This window comes from Prionailurus viverrinus, chromosome A3 (genome assembly GCF_022837055.1).
Source record: "Prionailurus viverrinus isolate Anna chromosome A3, UM_Priviv_1.0, whole genome shotgun sequence".
NCBI lineage: Eukaryota > Metazoa > Chordata > Mammalia > Carnivora > Felidae > Prionailurus > Prionailurus viverrinus.
The window spans coordinates 118,786,770-118,808,323 of NC_062563.1; the positions used below are offsets into that span (position 1 = coordinate 118,786,770).

General features: G+C 38.7%; 1 protein-coding gene across 3 annotated transcripts in view; it reads right to left on the reverse strand.

Annotated features, from left to right (window-relative positions):
* The window catches only part of BABAM2 (BRISC and BRCA1 A complex member 2), a 400,445-nt gene that overhangs the window by 378,740 nt on the left and 151 nt on the right, over window positions 1-21,554 (reverse strand). For all 3 annotated transcript variants that reach the window (XM_047853047.1, XM_047853045.1, XM_047853046.1), the window contains exon 2: window positions 18,119-18,270. In XM_047853047.1, coding sequence (XP_047709003.1) covers window positions 18,119-18,246 — 128 coding nt within the window. In that variant the 5' untranslated portion in view covers window positions 18,247-18,270. The remainder of the gene's footprint in view (window positions 1-18,118; window positions 18,271-21,554) is intronic.

The window sequence follows — 21,554 nt, forward strand, 5'->3', positions numbered from 1 at the left end:
TGCAGGGCTGGAACTCACAAAACGTGAGATCATGACCTGAGCCAAAGTCGGATGCTCGACTGACTGAGCCACCCACGTGCCCCGTAAAAAGATGTTTTTAATCAATGAGTTTAAACATTTAATGTCCAAGTTAAGGGAGTAGCAACATCTAACCACTTCTTTTTTTCCCTGGTGCCCTCTAATTTTTTTTAACCCCAAAAGACAACTGTGATACAGTCCTGAACTTGGAACCATACAATCTACTTCCAGATTCCCAGCTTTATGCTTACTGTGCTTCTACTATGTACCAGGTTCTATGCGAGGCACTAAAGATACATCTGTGATGTCAGATGGGGCCCCTTCCTTCTTTGAGGAAACAAACAAATATATACATCTGCATGTATGTATGTATATGCGACAAAAGGACAGATCCTGAGATGGAGAAAAACATGAGAGCCCTGCTTTTGATGGAATGGTCTAGCAAGGCAACCCTGAACAAGTCACTTAACTTACTTGAGTCTCAGCTACCTCATCTGCTTAGGATCAAATGTGATATCTTTCAAAGCAATCATATTACAATGATAGCATTATGCACGATAATAACTATTATTGTTCTTACTGCTTAATATAGAGTTGCTTGAGTTAACCAAATGTCAGCATGATCTATGCACTAACACAGTAATAGTAAAAATGAGTAATATTTAATGGTCACTAATTCTCAATTAAAAGGCTTCTACTCTGGGTAGAAGATCTACCCATAAATGGCTCTCCTCTCCCTTTAAAGGGGTGTTAATGATACAAAGTCCTGGCTCAATTTCAGCACAGCCCTCTCTTGCCTTTAAAGAAAATCAAGCACAAAGAGACGGTGCTAAGAGAGAGGCTGGCCAGAGAAGTGATATCAGCATCTCAGAGATCAAATTAACCAACCAAAAAATATATGTGAAGGATTCTACCTTAATGTATTAGATGATCAGCACTTTCCTTGTACTGACAACAATGAGTCTAGGCCTATATTTAAATTTTTTTAATGTTTATTTATTTTTAAGAGACAGAGAAACAGTGTGAGTGGGGAAGGGGCAGAGAGAAAGACAGACAAGGAGACACAGAATCAAGCAGGCTCCAGGCTCTGAACTGTCAGCACAGAGCCCAACGCAGGGCCCAAACTCAAGAATTGTGAGATCATGATCTGAGCTTAAGTCAGACGCTCAACTGACTGAGCCACCCAGACACCCGTAGGTCCGTATTTAAAGGAGCTTAAGGGATGCCTGGATGGCTCAGTCAGCAAAGCGTCCAACTCTTGGTTTTGGCTCAGGTCACGATCTCAGGGTTCATGGGATCAAGCTCCATGTCGGGCTCTGTGATGACAGCATGGAGCCTACTTGGGATTCTCTTTCTTCCTGTATCTCTGTCCCTCCCCCTCATGCTCACGTGCACTCGCTCTCTCTCTCTCTCTCAAAAATAAATAATCTTTAAAAAAAAACTTTAAAAAATAAAGAAGCTTAAGATATGGTTGCAGAATTAAAATCAAACAAACAAAACAAAAACAACAAATTAGGGGAAAGTTGCAGAGCTATACAATCAGATTTGGTTTCAAACCCTGGCACTGCCACATGATAGCTTAGGACCCTCACCTTGACCTCTGAGGACTGATTCCTCGCCTGTAACAAGACGATACTAAAGACTACACCTCATATAGTAATGAGAGGCTTTAGGAGGTAATATGTCTAATATGGCTGGGGCAGGATCTGGTGCAGTAGCTGTTACTGCTGTCATTATTGTGAATACTTTACAGGCAGAAGCCCAATAAAAGCAACTAACATATACCCCAAACTATCTACAGATATTGGTTCCCTCTGTTCTCCCCAACTGCTATTCCCTCAGCCCTACACCAAACAGTATATATTCAGATATATTTACAGTATAAGGGTAAAAACAAAGTGTAAATGCAAATCTATGTGCTTGCACAGCCTGAAAAGGTAAAAAAACCTCTTTGACTTTTAAGACCCTCAACTTTTTCTAAAACCATGAAGGTGCTCCACCCATTTATTCTGGCTTAAACCTTTGGGCAGCCTCCTTTACAGAAGCTAATTTCATAAGAATTTACAGTTCAGGGGCGCCTGGGTGGCGCAGTCGGTTAAGTGTCCGACTTCAGCCAGGTCACGATCTCGCGGTCCGTGAGTTCGAGCCCCGCGTCAGGCTCTGGGCTGATGGCTCAGAGCCTGGAGCCTGCTTCCGATTCTGTGTCTCCCTCTCTCTCTGCCCCTCCCCGGTTCATGCTGTCTCTCTCTGTCCCAAAAATAAATAAACATTGAAAAAAAAAAATTTATAAAGAATTTACAGTTCAAAAATAAGTTCACAATTGCAGTACTATTTTAACTTTTCTCACTTAACTAGTTTGCCTCCTCAGCCAAAGGCTTAAATCAAAGCATGAATTGGGGGATGGGGGGAAACTCAAATGTGAAAGATTGCTAGCCTCTTCTCTAAGGTCAGGAATAAGACAAGAACGCCCGCTTTCACCATTTCTACTTAAAACAGTTCTAGAACTCCTAACCAGACCAATGAGGCAAGAAAAAGAAATAAAAGGCATCCAAAAGTAAGAAGAAAAAATATCTGTTTGCAGAGGACATGATCTTATATATAAAAAACCCTGAAGATTACACACACACACACACATACACACGCACACACAACTATTAGAACTAATAAGTTCAGCAAAATTGCAGGATACATGATCATGCAAAAATCAGCTGCATTTTTATACCCTAACAATGGACAATCTGGAAGGAAATTATAAAAAACAATCCCATTTATAATAGTATTAAAGAATAAAATACTTAGGAATAAACTTAACAAAGGAGGCAAGGGTTGAATATAGCAGTCCCCCACTTATCCACAGGAAACACATTCCAAGACCCCCAACAGATGCCTAAAACCGCAGACAGTACCAAACCCTATGTATATTCTGTTTTTCCCTATACATACCTATGATAAAGTTTAGTTTATAAAGTAGGCACAGTAAGAGATTAACAACAACTATTAAGTAAATGGAACAATTGTAATGGTATACTATAATAAAAGTTATGTGAATGTGGTCTCTCTCTCTCTCTCATAGTATCTTACTATACTGTACTCACTCTTCTTGTGACCATGGGAGATGATAAAATGCCTGCACGATGAGAGAAGGGAGGTGAAGGAGGTAGGCATCATGAGGTAGCATTAGGCTACTACTGACCTTCTGACGATGTGTCAGGAGGAGGACCACCCGCTTCTGGACCATACTTGACCATGGGTAACTGAAACCATGAAAAGCAAAACCACAGAAAAGGAGGGACTACTGTACTCAAACCTACAAAACATTGCCAAAAGAAATTAAAGAGGACACAGATAAATGGGAAGACATCCTGTGTTCACTGATGACTCAATACTGTTCAAATGTCGATACCACCCAAAAACAATCTATCAATTCAAAGCAATCCCTATCAAAATCTCTACAACAATCTTCGCAGAAACGGAAAAAGCCATCCTAAAATCCATATGGAAGCTCAAGGGATCCTGAATACTGAAGAGCCAAAGCAATCTTGCAAAAAAAAAAAACAATGGTGGAGGTCTCACACTTCCCAATTTCAAAACTTACTACAAAGCTAAACAAAAGAATGTGGTATTGGCATAAAGACAGACATACAGACCAAGTGAATAGAATACAGATCCCAGAAATAAACCCTCAAATATATGGTCAAATAATTTCAACAATAGTGCCAAACCCATTTAATGGAGGGCAAGACTGTCTTTTCAACAAATAGTGTTGTGAAAACTGGATATCCACGCGCAAAAAAAAAAAAAAAAAGTCGAACTCTTATACCACATATACTTCATCAAAAGTAAAAACATTGTGCATCAAAGGATACTATGAACAGAAACAAAAAGGCAACCTATGGAATGGGAAAAGATGTTTTCAAATCATATATCTTATAAGGAATTGATTATCTAGAATATATAAAGAATCTAGAATATATATATAAAGAACTCCTACAACTCACCACCAGCAACACGATTAAAAAATGGGCAAAAACCTTGAATAGACATTTCTCCAAAGCAGATATGCAACTTGCCCCTAAGCACATGAAAAGATGCTCAATGTCAATGGTCATCAGGAAAATGCAAAACCACAATGATATACCACTTCATTAGGATATACCACTAGGATGAGTACTAATTTTTTTTTTAATTTAAAAACAAAGAAAAAATTTAACAAACAGCAAGTGCTGATGAGGATGTGGAAAATTTGGAAGCCCACGCATTGCTGATGGCAATATAAAATGATGCAGCCACGGTGGAAGTGGATATGGTGACTCCTGAAAAAATTAAAAGTAGAATTACCATATGTTTAATTCCACTTCTGGGTATACCCCCAAAAGAACTGAAAACAGGACTTCCAACAGATATCTGTACACCTATGATTATAGCAGCATTATTCACAATAGTCAAATGGTTGGATCTGGATGGATAAGTGGATAAACAAATGTGTTATATACACACAATGGAATATTACTCAGCCTTATTAAAAAGGAAGGAAATTTTGAGCTGTGCTACAGGAAAAACCTTGAAGACATTACTCAAAGTAAAATAAGCCACTCATAAAGGAAAAAGTACTGCCTAATTCCACTTCTATGAGGTACCAAAAGCAGTCGGATTCATAAACAGAAAATAAAATAAAATGGAGGCAGAGGGGAACAGGAAGTTATCATTTCACGGGCACAGGGTTTCAGTTTGGGAAGATGAAGCTCTGGAGAGGGGTGGCGGTGGCCGCTGCACTACATTGTGCTCAATGCCACTCAACTGTACACATAAAAACGGTGAAAAGTGGTAAATGGTGTGTATATTTTACCACATTAAAAGCAAAGTGTGTGCCAAGCCCCAAAGTGAATTTACCTATTAAGAATTTACTGAAGCACAAAATTTTTAAATGCTGTTTTTAAATTAAAAAGTCTAAGGAGTCCACAGATTTAAAAACGACAACAAACAATCCTTCTGAGGGCATTATACCTACTTCACAGTGGAACTTCAAAACGTTCTCCCAAAACTTCCACTTGACTCAAGAGCTCTTATCAATAAGTTGGCAAGAGCAAAGGTTGAGATGAAAACTATTTCAGAAAACAAAAAAGGATACATTTTTCAAAAAGTCAAGAGAAGCAAGGTCAATGGGAAAAACAACTTTCATAACATGCCATTAGAAAGATAACCAAATTACTCAGGAAATGTGGCCCTGAAAGGAAGATTACAAAATTGTTTCTCAAGAATATGGCACCAGAAAGCAAGATTATTCAGGGATCATGTAAGTTAAAAAGGGGGCTATCTACATGGATTCCTTAGAGTCCTTTAACATATAAGTGAGAGCACAGGACTAGATAATTTGCACTTTTTTTTAATTTTTTTTTAAAGAGAGAGATAGAGTCAGAGAGATAGAGTGCAAGGGGAGGGGCAGAGAGAGAGGGAGACACAGAATCTGAAGCAGGCTCCAGACTCTGAGCTGTCAGCACAGAGCCCGACACAGGCCTTGCACCTGAGAACCCCGAGATCATGACTTGAGCCAAAGTGAGCCGCTTAACTGACAGCCACCCAGGTGCCCCTAATTTGCAGTCTTGAAACAAACTTATTATCATGTGCCCATGAATGTGAACTAAAAGAGTCCCACTCATCTTCTAAAGAACTCTGCAAATTTGTCATTCTAATGAAACAGAAACCAGTCAAAAAATACCATCTTAAAATTGCACAGAATAGAGGGGACAAAAGATAACAGTAAGAGTGATTTTTTTGTTCCCCTGAACAGTACAAAGTAGAGTTAGGAATAGATTAAATCAATCTTCTACCTCCTTTCCTTTACACATCAGACTGGCAACTTCTCTTTACCTCTTCCCCTACCCAAACTTCCATACCAAATGAAGCCACTTTGAAATGAAGTCACTGTAGGGCATGAAAAGTCCATATGATTCATAATTCATAATCAAAATCATTAACCTCCAGACCCAGGTTTCTCCCAGCATTGACCACCCTAGTCTCTGTAGGAAGACTGTGAAACCCTAGCACAAGTTCCTAAGGTCAATGATGTCAGAGTTCACTGGGCCAAAGCCAATACCATCCTTTGACTTCTTCTCCCAAAAATCCTATGTACAAAATAAAACAAGTGAAAGCCCTCTGAAATGTTAAAAAAAAAAAAAATTAACTGTTTGACATTATTTACATTACTGTATCACCCTATGAAAATTTACATTACTGTATCATACTATTATAATCAGAAGAAGGCTAGACAGGCAGCTACCCAAGTCAAAGATCTAAGAGAAGAAAAGCCTAGAGCACGAGGAGTAGGGGAACTTGTGTTTCTCCAAGTTAAAACACACACACACACACACACACACACACACACACACACACACAGTAATTCCCAGAGGACAACCTAGGAATGGTAATACCACTCAAAATATCAACACTATGCACCATTCACTGTGTTTCTAGATGCTCGGGTGCCCAGATAAGCACCTTGAGCCCTAGCCAAAATTCTGCCCTGTAACATCCACAACCCCACCCACGCACTGCCCACACTAGCTCCCCACCCTCCCACAGAGCTCCCCACTTTAGTCTGTACACCATCTTCTGAGGTCCTGGCAGGAAAGCTTCTTCAACCCTGTGTAGAGAACTGCATGTCTCTGGTCAAGACAGCCAATGTTCAATCTCAAACACCTGCTGAAAACAGTTAGGTTCTGTGTGCTAAAATAGAAGTTGGCATCGCCAAGCCCATTCATTCTTCAACCTACTCAAATATTTCAAAGTACATCCACCTGAGGGTCTGAGTTAGCTACACCGATATTTTTTTCTGCTTCCATGGATCTCCAAAAGGCGATGAACAAAGACAGAAAGCTACCCCAGAAACAGAAGTCTCTGGCTCTCCTGTCCTTATCTGCTCTATGATTTCTAACTTTTGTTATATGTGTGTGACCTCTTATCTTGCTCTGCTTGCCTTAGTCTTATTTAGACAGCTCCCTTATACCGCCTGCATGGACACTCACTCTTTAAAGAGTCCCTGATTCTGAAATGCCAAAGTGATTCTACCAACTGCCTAATAACAGTTACAGTGAAATAATGATATGTATGATGCCATGCAAAATATATTATATAAGACACATAATATGATAATAATAGCATTTTTATTGTCATAGATAAAAATAGCTACCATTTATTGCACACTAAATGTATTATTATATTACATTACATACATTACATGCATACATACATTACATTACATACATACAATACACTAAATGTATTGTTAGAATACAAATATTCTAAGTACTTTATATTGAGTTATATCCTTTCCTCCCCCTAACTACTCAATAAGACAATTATCAATATCCCCAAGTAAGAGAAAACCGAGGCACAGAAAGGGTATGCAATTTGCCAAAGCTCATTAAGCTATTAAATGTCAAAATCAGGATTCGCACTCACTGACTAAAAACCCTATACCTGCTTACCACTATATCATGCTACCATCCAACACCCCTAAAGGTGGCTCACTGGGTTCCATCCTTTGTCTACCTTGACTTCTGGCTTATGCCACCCCAGCCCCTTCCCCCAGTATTGCTTTAGATCTTCTGGTTCCGGCTATTTTTCCTTTCTTCGAACTCTTCTTAAATATTCTTAGTGATTCAGATAACAGATCATTGAACTATTAAATTTTCCGATACATCTTTTCCTTTACTTCAATCTAACTTCTAAATTAGCTTTCATCTATGCCAATAAACCACTAAAAACCTCCACTTGAAAGCAGCCAAAGAATAAACCACCTAGGAATAAAGTGAACAGTAAATGTGCAGGAACAAAATGAAGAAAACACAAACCTTTACTGACAGACAGAGAAGTGGGCATAAATAGGACAGACTGACCACATTCCTGAAGAGATATCAATATTAAAAGCAGGTATACTCAATATTGTAAAACTACAATCCAAGGGCGGCTTGCTTCTTTTTGTAAATCAAATCTTATTGGAACACGCGTATTCATTTGTGTTTTGTCAGAGATTCCATGCTACAAGAGCTGAATAGTTGTAACACAGACCGTAAGACTTACATGCCTAAAATACAAACTGACCCCACAGAAAGTTTGCTGACCCCTGTTGTAAAGACATCCATTCTCTGCAAACAAAAAGGTTTTATTCAAACTCCCAGCAGGTGAGATGATGAGTATTTAAACATAGTATGCAGCTATAATAATTGAAAAGCTGTATAACTGCACAAAGCAAATACAGATCACTGAAAATAAAGTCAGAAATAAATACAGGAATTTAGCACATAAGATGGCATTTCAAAATAGTGAATAAGTGAAAGATTTATTCTATAAATAATGCTAGGACAACCAGACGATTATTTAGAAAAATAATATCCCATTCCTACATTGTATCATATACCAAAATAAATTCCGGATTAATTTCAAGTAAAAATGAAACTACAATACAAGAAAGCATAGGTATCTCAGGAAAAAATACAGGTGTCTCAAAGTGGAAAAGGCATTAATCTTGCAAAATGTTAAAAGAACTCACGAAGGAAATAGATTTGATGACAACATAAAAAGTAAACATTTTGGCACATCAAAGATAAATGTAAAGGAGATTCTTTACAGCCCCATGTTATAACAAAAGATAGACACTGAACCTGTCTCAGTAACAAATGATTAAATTAGAGTACGCTCAGATGCTGGAATATTATGCAGACATTTAAAAGGGGCAGCAGCTATATCAGTACTAATACAGAACAGTCTTCAAAATATACAGGTCAGATGAATACATAATATGCTACTCTCTCAATTATCTATTGCTGCATAACAAACTACCCCAACACTTCATGGCTTCAGGAAACAACTTGTTATCTCCCATCACTGCGTCAGGGGGCTGGTCAGTTCTGCCAGCCCCTGGATGACTCGCACATGCAGCTGCATTTGGCTGACAGGCTGGCTGTGGGGCCAAGCAGAACCGGGGCAGCTGGGCTCCGTGGGCCGGTCTCTCTCAAGGAGACCAGACGCAAGCCCCCTGAACATGGTGATGGGAGTATTCCACACGAGAACAGAACCACAAGACCTGGTAGAGCCTACGCTCAGAAGTCACATGACATTTTTGCCACATTCCACTGGTAACGATAAGTCACAAAGGCAGCCCAGATTCTGGGGTGAGGAAACAGACTCTCTACCTGTTGATGAAAGGAGGAGTAAAATCATCTTCAGAGAAGACCAGATAAAGAGAGGCATGATTTATTCGGGGCCATTACCATAACACTCTGCCACATCTACTATTTAGACAGAAATGGAAAAAAGGTGGGGGGGGGGAGCTTACATCTACAAAGAACACCCCTAGAAAGAAAGAAAAGAAACTGCTGAGAGTAGTTACCTCCAGAGAATAAAATTAGGAGAAAGGAATAGGAAAGTGACTTATTTTCTACTTAACACCCTTCTACTTTTTATGTGCTGTACATTTATTATTGCTTCAAAAAATGAGCAATATTGGGGCGCCTGGGTGGCGCAGTCGGTTAAGCATCCGACTTCAGCCAGGTCACGATCTCGCGGTCCGTGAGTTCGAGCCCCGCATCGGGCTCTGGGCTGATGGCTCAGAGCCTGGAGCCTGTTTCCGATTCTGTGTCTCCCTCTCACTCTGCCCCTCCCCCGTTCATGCTCTGTCTCTCTCTGTCCCAAAAATAAATAAACGTTGAAAAAAAAAATTAAAAAAAAAAAAATGAGCAATATTTAAGAGCTTCTGCATATATATATATATATGCAGATATATAATATCTGCATATATAGATATATAATAATATATATAAAAGTTTTATAAATCAAAAAAGACAAATACCACATCAGAAAAGGGAACAGACATCATGAAGTGGTAATTTACACACACGCATATCAATAAATAAAGCAAAATATAAGAGCAATTAAATACCATTTGCATCTATTGAATTAGCAATAACCGTACAGAATTTATAATACCGATTTTATCAAAACTGTACAGGAACTGGCATATTCATATACTGCTAGTGAAAATATAAATTGATAATACATTTCTGAAGAGACATATAATTATATGTATATTTAAATATCCTTACATATAAATATAACAATACACCAAATACGTCAGAAGTCTAAATATTTACATACTCTGGCCCAATAGTTAGAATTTTGCTGGCACACAGGACTATATGCATCCATATAGACACTTTTATTTTTTTAATGTTTTTATTCATTTTTTGAGAGACAGAAACAGAGCATGAGTGGAGGAGGGGCAGAGAGAGAGGGAGACAGATTCTGAAGCAGGCTCCAGGCTCCCAGCTGTCAGCACAGAGCCTGACACCAGGCTTGAATTCATGGACCATGAGATCATGACCTGAGCCGAAGTCGGCCGCTTAATCAACTGAGCCACCCAGGAGCCCCAACAGAGAAACTTTTATTTTTTATAGCCCTAGAGAAAAGATCTGCAAATAATGAATCCGACTATCAGCTAATAAAGAGGCCAGGGTGCTGCCTGATCACGCTACAGTGAAGTTCGGTAGCTGAGAAGTCCACCCATGTACAACATCTTCAAATTCACATTTTTCTTCTTCCCTCCTTAATAGACATGGACAGACAAGAATCAACAGTTTGAGGAAAGCCACCAACACTAAAGACAGAGAGCAAAACCGAGATAGTGAAAGGTACAGAAAAAAATGCTGTTTTAAAACTATGGTCAATTATACCTCAATTTTAAAAACAAACAATAATTAATATCCTTACAGAGAAGACACCGCATCCATGAAACTACAACAATGTGTCAAGGGTTCCCAACATTACAGACCAAGGCCTTCAAAATCTGAAGGGAAGATAATTTGCAACAGACTTCTGTACCTGCCCAAATTATCAATCAAGTTTAAACGTAGAATAAATACATTTTCAGACTTTCAAGAACTCAAAAATAAACCTCCTCTTCTCCGTTTCTTAGTATGCTACTGAAGTGCACGCTCCAACAAAACAAGAGGGTAAAACAAGAAAGTAAGATAAGAGATTCAACACGGGAAAGAAGCAAAAGGAAACCTACAATGATAACTGCATGGCAGACATAGACAACAATCAATCAAAATTAAAGTCGTTCCTCCACCAATCTTTCGCGTCTCGGCAGGTGGCATAACCATCTTACTCACTAGCTCAAATTTAGAAGGAAGAAGTCATTCTTGATTCTCTATCAAATCCCAAATTCAACATCCTCATGTTTTTACCTTCTAAACAGCTTACAATCTATTCACCTCCTTCCATCTCCACTGCCACCACCATATTCTTAACATTCCATCATCTGTCACCTGGTCTATTGTACAAATGGACAGCTAACCAGACTACCTTATCCTGCACAAGCCTCTTTCTATGTAACAACCAATGATTTTTTAATATAAATTAGATCATGTCACTCGGCTTAAAATTCTTCAATAACTCCTTATTCCACCCAGAATAAAACCCAAGTTTCCTAATATAGCCCACCAGCCTCTCCATAATCGGGCCCCCGACTATCTTTAGAATCTCATCTCATTTCCCTCTTACACTTTCTCACTACATTTCAACTTTCAGTGGCCTTGCAGATCCTTGAACATGCAAAGCTTTCTCCTGCCTTTACACCCAGTATTCCCTTTTTACATCAACTTCCCCAGCTCTTCACATCGAATTATTCTTCTCTTTCATGATTAAACTTAAATGCCATTTCCTCAGAGAGCTTTCCCGACAATTAATTCTCAATTAGCCCTTCTCACCAGGTCATTTTCCCTTTATTTTCTTTTCTCAATGAGTTAAGAAGAGGAGCTTTGTTAAGTGAATTTGGGGATGGTCTAGTAGAACAGTATGCAACTATTTAAATGTGGTTATCATAAAAGTCTCTAGAATATATGGTTAAGCAAGGCAATTTTTAAAAATCAGAACAAGATGGGTGAAAGTTTTCCTACCAGATATTATGACATACTATAAAACTGTAATCATTAACACTGTGTGCAATTGGCATAAGGACAATGAGGCTGACAGAACATGACAGAAAGCCTAGAAACAGATCCATGTATGATGTAAATTTGACATAATAAGAGAGGTAGCATTGTAGATCCACAGGCAAAGGATGACTTTTCAATAAATGATGCTGGGATAACCAATTATCCATCTGAAGAAAAAAACTGTATCTCCCACAACATGTTTTACAGAAAAAAATAAATTTCCATTTGAAGAGCAAAAAGGAAAACTTTAAAATTCTTGGAGGAAGATGTATGACTTTTGAGTGTGACAGAATTTCCTGAAACTCTCCCTCTCTTTCACAAACATACACACACACACACACACACACACATACACACACACACACACACACACACACAGCACAAATCTAAAAAGGAAAATACTGATGAATTTGACTTCATTAAAATTAAAACTTCTGGACATCAATAGCATGAAATTAAGAATACTGGGGTGCCTGGGTAGGTCAGGTGGTTAAATGTCTGACTCTTGATTTTGGCTCAAGTCACGATCTCACGGTTCATGAGATTGAGCCCCACTGACAGGGTGCAACCTGCTTGGGATTTTCTCTCTTTCCCTCTCTCTCTGCTGCTACCGTACTCTCTCGCTTTCTCTTGCTCTCTCTCTCAAAATAGATAACATATACTTTTTTAAAAAAGAATATAAGCCACAGACTGCATGAAGATATTTGTAATACATATAACTGCTAAAAGATTAGTTTCCAAAATACATAAAGAATGATTTAAAATCTATACAGAGGTTCCTGGGTGGCTCTGTTGGTTAAGCACCTCACTCTTGATTTTGGCTCAGGTCACGATGTCACAGTTTATAAGATCAAGCCCCACGTCCAACTCGGTGCTGACAGATTGGAGCCTGGAGCCTGCTTCAAATTCTGTGTCTCCCTATCTCTCTCTCTGCCTCTCCCTCACTTACGTGCGTGCTCTCTCGCTCTCGCTCTCTCTCTCTCTTAAAAATCAACATTAGAAAAAATCTTTTAGTAAAAAATTTTTTTCAAAAATAAAATAAAATCTATATAAAACTACAAACAACCCACTTAAAAGATGGGCAAAGGATATTCCTAAAAGAAAAACACCTGAATTAGCAAAATATTCTTCACTACGCTAATAATCATGAAAATACAAATTAAAAACATAATGAGATTCTCTTTCACACCCATTAGCTTGACAAAAATTTAAGTCTGACAACACAGAGTATTGTTAAGGCTACAGAATAATGGGAACTCTCATTCGTTTCTGGTGAAAGGGAATTGATACAATCTAGCAATATCTAATAAAATGGAAGATGCATATACCTTAAGAGCCAGCAATTTTATTCCTAGGAATATACTCTAGAGGGGTAGCTTGCTTTCAAACTTTTTTTTTTTTTGCTTTCAAACTTTTTTTTTTATCAAAACACACATATTTTGCATTGTGACCCAGTACCCACATACTTACTTATTTAACTGAAAGCAAAATCCACAAAACAGTGCTTATTTTTATTATGTGTGACACATTCTGATAGTTTCCATTCTATTCTCATTCATTTTTTAGATGTTGGAGTGACTCACTCAACTGATTTTATAACCACTAATGGATGAACACACCCAATACAAAAAACGGAAGCCCCAGAAAATATTCTCATATATATCTTCTTGCACAAAGGTGGGAGAATGTTCATTATGGCATGCATTCTTCATCAAAAGAAACTTAAAACAACATGTAAGTCAATCAGGAGAATGAATAAAAAATTGGGAGGCATATTTATACAATGGAATATGATACAGCAATGCAGTCCGAAGAACTTGAACCATAGGTATTAACAGGTAAATCTCATGAACTTCCTACTAAACAAAACAAGCAAGCTGCAGGGGAAAAAAAGAAAAAAAACTACATACACACACATACACACACACACACATACACACACACACAGAGGATGATACCATTTGTATGAACCTTTTAAATATACAAAATAGGGGCGCCTGGGTGGCGCAGTCGGTTAAGCGTCCGACTTCAGCCAGGTCACGATCTTGCGGTCTGGGAGTTCGAGCCCCGCGTCAGGCTCTGGGCTGATGGCTCAGAACCTGGAGCCTGTTTCCGATTCTGTGTGTCCCTCTCTCTCTGCCCCTCCCCCGTTCATGCTCTGTCTCTCTCTGTCCCAAAAATAAATAAACGTTGAAAAAAAAAATTTAAATATACAAAATAATACTATATATGGTTTAGAGATATATTTTCATATAATGAATGTACAAAGATATGCATATGAAGAAAGGAAAAAGATCACAAAAGAATACAGAAAAGAAAGTGAAATGGAAAAGCCCAGTGAACAGCTAGATACTAAATGGTTAAAAGTCACCCATCCTCAAAATTAAACTAATGCCTCCTGCGCAGCACCTTCCTTCCAGGCACAAGGCTAATAATAAAGGCTCAGCCTGCCAGCTAGAGGGACTAAGGCAGCAAACGGAGATCAGTCTTCAAAGCTTACAGCACTCATCTTTTAAAACCGTTCTATTTAGTAACCAAGTACACTGAGCATCTATTTTTAATTAAGTAATGAAATTCAGAACATGAACAAAAAATGCAACAGGTAGTTGTGGGCGGATGAGATGTCATAGCAGATGCCCCAAACACAGCCATGTGCCAGTAAGGTTGAGTCACTGTGATATGCTGAAAAAAGATAATAAGGCTTGGCTGCCACAGGTTGCAGTGAGCCCTCTGCTTTCCTCTCTCTTACATTTGCCAGGCATCATTCCAGAACGCTGAACATTTAGATATCTTCAAGATTAGTAAATCACTAAAAATGACAAAATATGGCATCTTACAAATAGCACATGCTTGTGATCAAAGTAACAGAACAAAGAGCTAATAAACATCCAGAAGCCTCATGGAATAAGTCCCTAAAATAAAAATTTGCCCCCTCTACCTAGAAGAGTAAACCCAGTACTATAAAACACTTTACTATCATTTCAAAAATGTCCACTCATCTGTCAAGGAATGATGTTTTAAAGGATTACATATAACAAAATTTAAGCAATAAACTACCAGACCAATAAAACATGTTTCCAAACCAGAAATCCAAACCACTATGATCCCCAAACCAGACAACTTCTCTAGGACATCTTACTTATTCACTCATTCAACCTCTACTTACTACACTATATGCGAAAGGTACTATGGCAGACCTTAAGGAGACCTAAAAAATTCAGTAAGAACCCTGTCCTAAGATCGTGACAGTCTAGCAATGGAACTTAGAAACACACATACATACATAGGTATACACTAGGTAGAAAGATTTAGGTGCCATAAGAGAAATAAAGATGAATTTCTATTTTTTTTTAAAAAATCTTACTTTGAATAGTGTTTACCTATCTATTTCTCCTATGAGCCAGATCTAGAATATAGATACCCAGACCTCATCTCTTCAAGGGCAAGTAGCCATACATAGAAGACTAGTTCTTGTCACCCCTAGAAATCAAGTCTCCTCATTTTATAACTTTTGCATATGCTGTGTCCTACAGGGTATACCCTTTTGAGTTCACATAAATCACAAATGTGTACCCCATTTCTTGTAACCATGAGTGCTGCTGATCTAAAAGAAAGGGAAATGCCATAAAGTGACACACTAAAAAAAAAAAAAAAATTAAAAAAAAAATTAAAAAGCCATTCTCTTCCCAAACCCTGCCACTGTTCTGCTATGGAAACTTAAGGAATGCACACTTAGTCTGATGTAAGGATTGAAGAAAGAATTGTTAACGAGATTCCAAAGAATTTTCATGAATCTTTCAGACAAGTACTACATAAAAGGCATCACTAATGCTCTAGATTACTAAGGCTTTCCACATCATTTTACACGTAGCAACTTTGTTAATGTAGGGAGAGGTATTTGCATTCCTTGTTTAAATCTAAAGAAAGTACATTCCTTAAGTACTAAATGCCATTAATGTCATTTCAAATATTTTTCACAGAGCTAGTCCAGACCAGGCCAGGTCTAGTGGATTCATTTCAATGTATCATCATATCCACCATTTGCATTTAAACACTCAACTAAACATTCAGTAATTGGGAAGCACTGGAGAGGGAGTCTGCAGAAAAGAAGCAAAGTGACTTTCTGTTGATGAACCCAACTGTTCTCTCAGGATACTGACACAAGGAGTAAAAAATTCAGATCACATCACCTTACGTAAGTCAGTCCCCAGTCCTCTATCAGGTCCTCACCACCTCTAAAATAATATTTGTGATCAAATGAAGAAGAAAGACCTATCTCCATGTCTTACCCATTCGGGACAGTAAACATCTCTGGTTCATGGGTCTGGCTTCTTTTGAGGACAGCTTTTCTAAGCTATAATTAACATACCACAAAAACCGCCCTTATAAGGTGCATAATTCAGTCATTTTTCACATATTTACAGAATTGTGTAACCATCACACTATCCAATTTTAGGACATTTTTGTCACTTCCAAAAGAAACCCCATACCCAATGATTAAATTGAAGAGAATACCAGATCTTTTAAAAAGCATCCTACTATTCCAATAAAGTATCCAATTCAGTCTTCTTTATCTGACTACTGAAGAATGTAAGTATATACCCTTGTATGTAAGTCTTCAGCTTACTCAAAAAACAGCAAGACTTAGGAGAAGGTAAAAGGGCCGAAAAAGAAAAGCTTAAAGAGAATCAAGAATGCAACATTTCTAGTGAGAAAGTGCACAAAAACTGATGGGGGTATGTCAAAAAGACACAAAAGTCAACTTGACAAAGCTCCCAGTGACAAAGCTAGAACAACTGAGGAACAAAATAAATGAAGACAATCTTTGGCTATGACCCACAGAATAAAATAAACACCTAAAAATTCATACTGACATAATTAATAAGTGAATAAATATGTAAGTGAGGGAGAAGGGATAGTGCTTCCTTACAGCAGAATTCAAATTAATAAATGTGGGGGGAGTAAAGAAAATAGAAAATCACTCTTAAACCAGCACCACAGTAATAACGTTTGCAGGCAAGAACCATCAGTAGACACAGAAATTAGTGGCAAAAGTATGATGAGGAAGTGAACATGTGCACAGTCTCAAGGCATCACTCCCCAAGATACTTACCAATGACAAAGGGAAGATCAAGTTAACTTTACAGTGGAGAAACTTGGCAGATACAACCTTACCTGAGCGGTCAACGTTAACATACCAGTAACAGCACATATGAACATCATGTACTTCCTGACCTAATGCACTGAAAATCGTACAATTCTGTAGTATTCCTGAGCGGGGGAGGAAGGGGATTACACAATCAAGGGATAAGAGTAGACAAACCCATACTGAGCAACATTTTATAAAACAACTAGCCAGTGCTATCTTCAAAGGTGTCAAAATCATGAAGGACAAAGACAGTCACAGGTTAAAAAGAAGAAGTGACAACTAAATTCAGTTTGTATCCTGGATTGGATCCTGGACCAAAAAAAAGGACGTGCACGGGTGGGAAAACTGGAAAAATCCAAACAAGGATTGTAGAACAACTAACAGCATTATAGCACCCCTAATTTTCTGTGGTTATTTTGTAAATTCTCTATAAATCTAAATTTATTTCTAAATAACAAGTTGGGGCTTTTTAATGCAACATTTCCAGGTGTGAGAGTCAACTGTTCTAAGCCCACTGTGAAAAATGACTCATGCCAGCTAGCTATTATAATTTTCCTATTAGGAGAGATTATCAAATGATGTCATATTCAGAATCCCAAAACCCAACTCTTACAGTTCCTTCTGGATTGCAGCAGACATAACAAGAAAACAAGTCAATGCATGAAAAACCACATGGCACACTGTTAACAAAGAGACATGCCCCAAAACAAAGAAACAAACAAAAAAAACCAGACATGAACGTTCTGATCATAAAGTAACGGTCCACAACACAAATAAAACAACTTGAAACATAAAATGTCAAGAACTGGACAAAACCAACTGCACCAACATGCGATAAGGCCATGACTTGATGAATTTCTCTGGTGTTCAATTTTTATGAATCTGGTGGTAAAAGTTTATTATTGGGTAAAGGCTGGATTGGTTCTGATACATTAGTTGAATCAGTTCTGGTACATACCCAGATTTCAAGTCAGTTATCCTCAAACAGTTTGTAGCATCCAGTCCCACTTTTCCATTGCGGACCACACTAGATATGAATGGAGAGAGCATTGGAGAAATTCGGTTCAAGGCCACTTCTGGGGACATTTTAACTTGATTTGCAAATCACCACTGAAAGCAGAAGGAAAGAACAGCGGTCAGGGTATCCAAAGGAACTAGATATAACAAGTTTCCCGAAAACTGGCACAGTACACACAGTATTCAGTCTCTTGAATGAATACTTCATTTCCTGTCATACAGCAGCCTCTTTTAATGACCCTCCAGAAGAAACCAACCCCCTGTTGCTCCCCTCCCCAGCGCAGAGACTACATCAATGCTTTTCAGGAACAGAAGCAACCCTTCAAATCCAATTCCCTCCTCCTTTCCAAAGCTGATTTCTACACTGCCACATACTACTTAAAGCTATCTTACAATCAGCCGCTTCCCACTTCAGTTGAGGCCTTAAGAAGCCTTCACTCACAATCCTCTCCCCTGACACACAAAAGGTACACACCATTAAGTTAGGAATTGCTCCCTCTGTGTCCCCACGAGAAGAAGGGCTTGATAAAACTGTATAAAATTGGTGACTAAGCATAACCTACTTGTTACTTACTAGAAATTACTTACTTCTGATCCACTGTCCTCCACAGTGTTCTAACCACCTGCTTTGTGATCTCCCCTCTGCAGGGACCATGTCTTGAATCCCCAGTGTTTAACAAAAGTACCTGGCATGCGCTAAGCACCAATAGAAATCTTTTAATAAGTAAATGAGTGAAGAGATAAAAACTAGAGAAATATTAAGGCATGGAAAGAAGATAATATGCCCTCAAAAAAATTGGTAGAGGATAATGTATCTGAGGAATATATGCAGCAAAAAGCTACTTAACAATTAAATCACGAAAATATACACTTATCCAAATATTAAGCAACACAAACTCACATGGATCTAAAAGACTTTGACTTTCAGGCACTAAGAAGTACTTACACCTGAAAATGCAAAAGCAAAACCAATAAATCATATCTAAATTATTTGGAAACCCATGGGGCAAGGGAAAGGGAATGCATGAATTCCTCTAAATAGATTTCTAAATGAGTAGAGGTCTACTTTCAGAGGTGAATAAGTCCATTTAAATAATCACTTTCTTCCTCTATCTGAAAGGATGATCCCACATCAAAGGCAAATTAATTTCCTGCAAGTTACAACTACAAGGAAATGATGTTCTGGTTCTAGTTTTCATCTGCTTTACCATAAGAGGACTTACAGGTCTCTGACAAAATAAATGTTGAAAACCAGTACCTGTCTTAATCACTTCAGATGGTAATAAAGGGAAGGACCGCAGTGATCTTTCAAAAAATAGTAACATGGTGACCTTAATTTAGCAACGACACCCAGAAGTACCTTTGAGACAGTAAAGGCTTTATACTTCTGTACTCAAATCATCCTTTCTGCAAATATAAAACAAGCTCCCCTACCAGCCACTTATGGGTGGGAGATGACCTCCCTCCACCACTTCAATGTCCCCACGAAGTAGGAATAAACATCTAATGCACTGTATTTTCAACCATAAAAATCATGTTGTACATTTTTATAACACTACCACTTGTAAGGAGCTTCCAAATACATTATTACAGTTGATCTTCACAATCCTGGGCAGGAAGGCAGGTATTAGAATCCCCACTCTGCAGGTGACAGGAATAACTTCTGGGATTTGTCCTTGAACAGTCTACTAACCCGTATTATATCTTGATGCTTAATTTTTTTCCTATTTTGCAACATTTCCACTGTTACTTCTACCCACTGATGTCACAGTTCTTGAAAGGATGCTTATCTAGATCATATGCAAAGCAAAGAAATACTCATCTGGAAAAAAAGCAAAAGGATCTCACCTACATTACAAAATTATTCTTCCATGCTTTTCCCCATAATACCTATCATTATTTTACCTCTCATTTCTATGAAAAATGGAAACAATCAGCACATGCTGAAAACTCTGCTGAGCATCAGGCACTATATTACCCACCACTATGTAATCTCATTTACTGCCCCACAACAACCCTGTTCCCTGATTATTATTGGAAAACTAAGGCTCAGCAAGACTAAGTAACTTGTTCAAAGTTACAAACCTAGCAAGCATAAAGATCAGAATTCAAATCCAGATCTCCCTCGAAGTCACTATACCCAATCTCCCCTCACATAACAATGTACAATTGCAATCACCAAGAGAAAAGCATCAGAGCTATTTAAGTATACACCTTAAAAAATCTGAACAGACAAAAAAGTCACGAATTTGAACTAATGGTTGCTTGACAACTAGAAACAGGTTTGACTACAGGCTGGTCAGCTGTGGAAGATGGCCTGAGTCATCTACTAGTCAAATCCTACAGGGAACAAACCCGCACCAGAAGCCAAACTATACTTAAGGTGACAACAATGCATCCCAATTCAGCAACTGTCATGACCTCAGACTAATACCTGAAGGAATGAATTTGTTTCAGAACAGTTACAACGCCACTTTTTTTTTTTTCACAGTGCAAGATTTCCTGCAGCATTAAAATCTGTTTCAACCGCAGGTGTAGTGACTTCTCTAAGAAGGGAAATAAACACTCCAAAACCAGACGTCACCAAAGAGCCAAAGATGATGGTTCTTTGGTGTGATCCTTTTGAGCCAGGAGCATGGATGGGGAATAATCCCCAATATGAGCTTTTTCACATCATAGTCTCATAATAGATCCCAGGTAGGCAAAAAATTTACAGTGGCCAGCCTCCTCTGAATGCCAGTTGTGCAATGTGTATTTCCTGATGTTGACGTATTACAGGAGGAAAATGCAGCAATACAATTTTTACAGGGCCTGCTGCCCAAAATAGGGTCACACAAGGTCCTCTGATGGGCAGGCTGTAGACTACAAAGACGTCTAAAGCACCGTCCAGTATCTCGCAATTAAGATGGGATGACAAACACGGAAACATGTGCCCTGCTGACGTCATGGAACGGAAAGGGGTGGCGTCCTGCTGCGTCACCTCAACGTCATACAGCGCACGAGGGAAGTTAAGTGGGGAAGCAATTTGTCCAGGGGCAACATTCAAGAAAAACAAGTCGGCTCAGACCCAAAGAATGACCACCCCATTCTAGGGGCCATCTAAAAAGGGATACTCTCCCTCTCCCAAACTGTATGATCCCCTCACCAGGCCGGCAGGAGGAAGGAGTCTGAGTTTAATGAGGGACCAGGGGGCGGGCTAAATATGCAAAAAGAGCAGCCTCTGGCCTTGGGGGCTCGTTCTTGCGGGGACCAGCGTGATAGGGATGAGCAGGGCATCTTTAGAACGGGGGGCCTTCTCTACAGGAAGAGGCCGCGAGCCCCGGGCATGCTTAAACCACGGTCCTCAGCGCCACCTGTGCGACTCGGGATCCAACCTC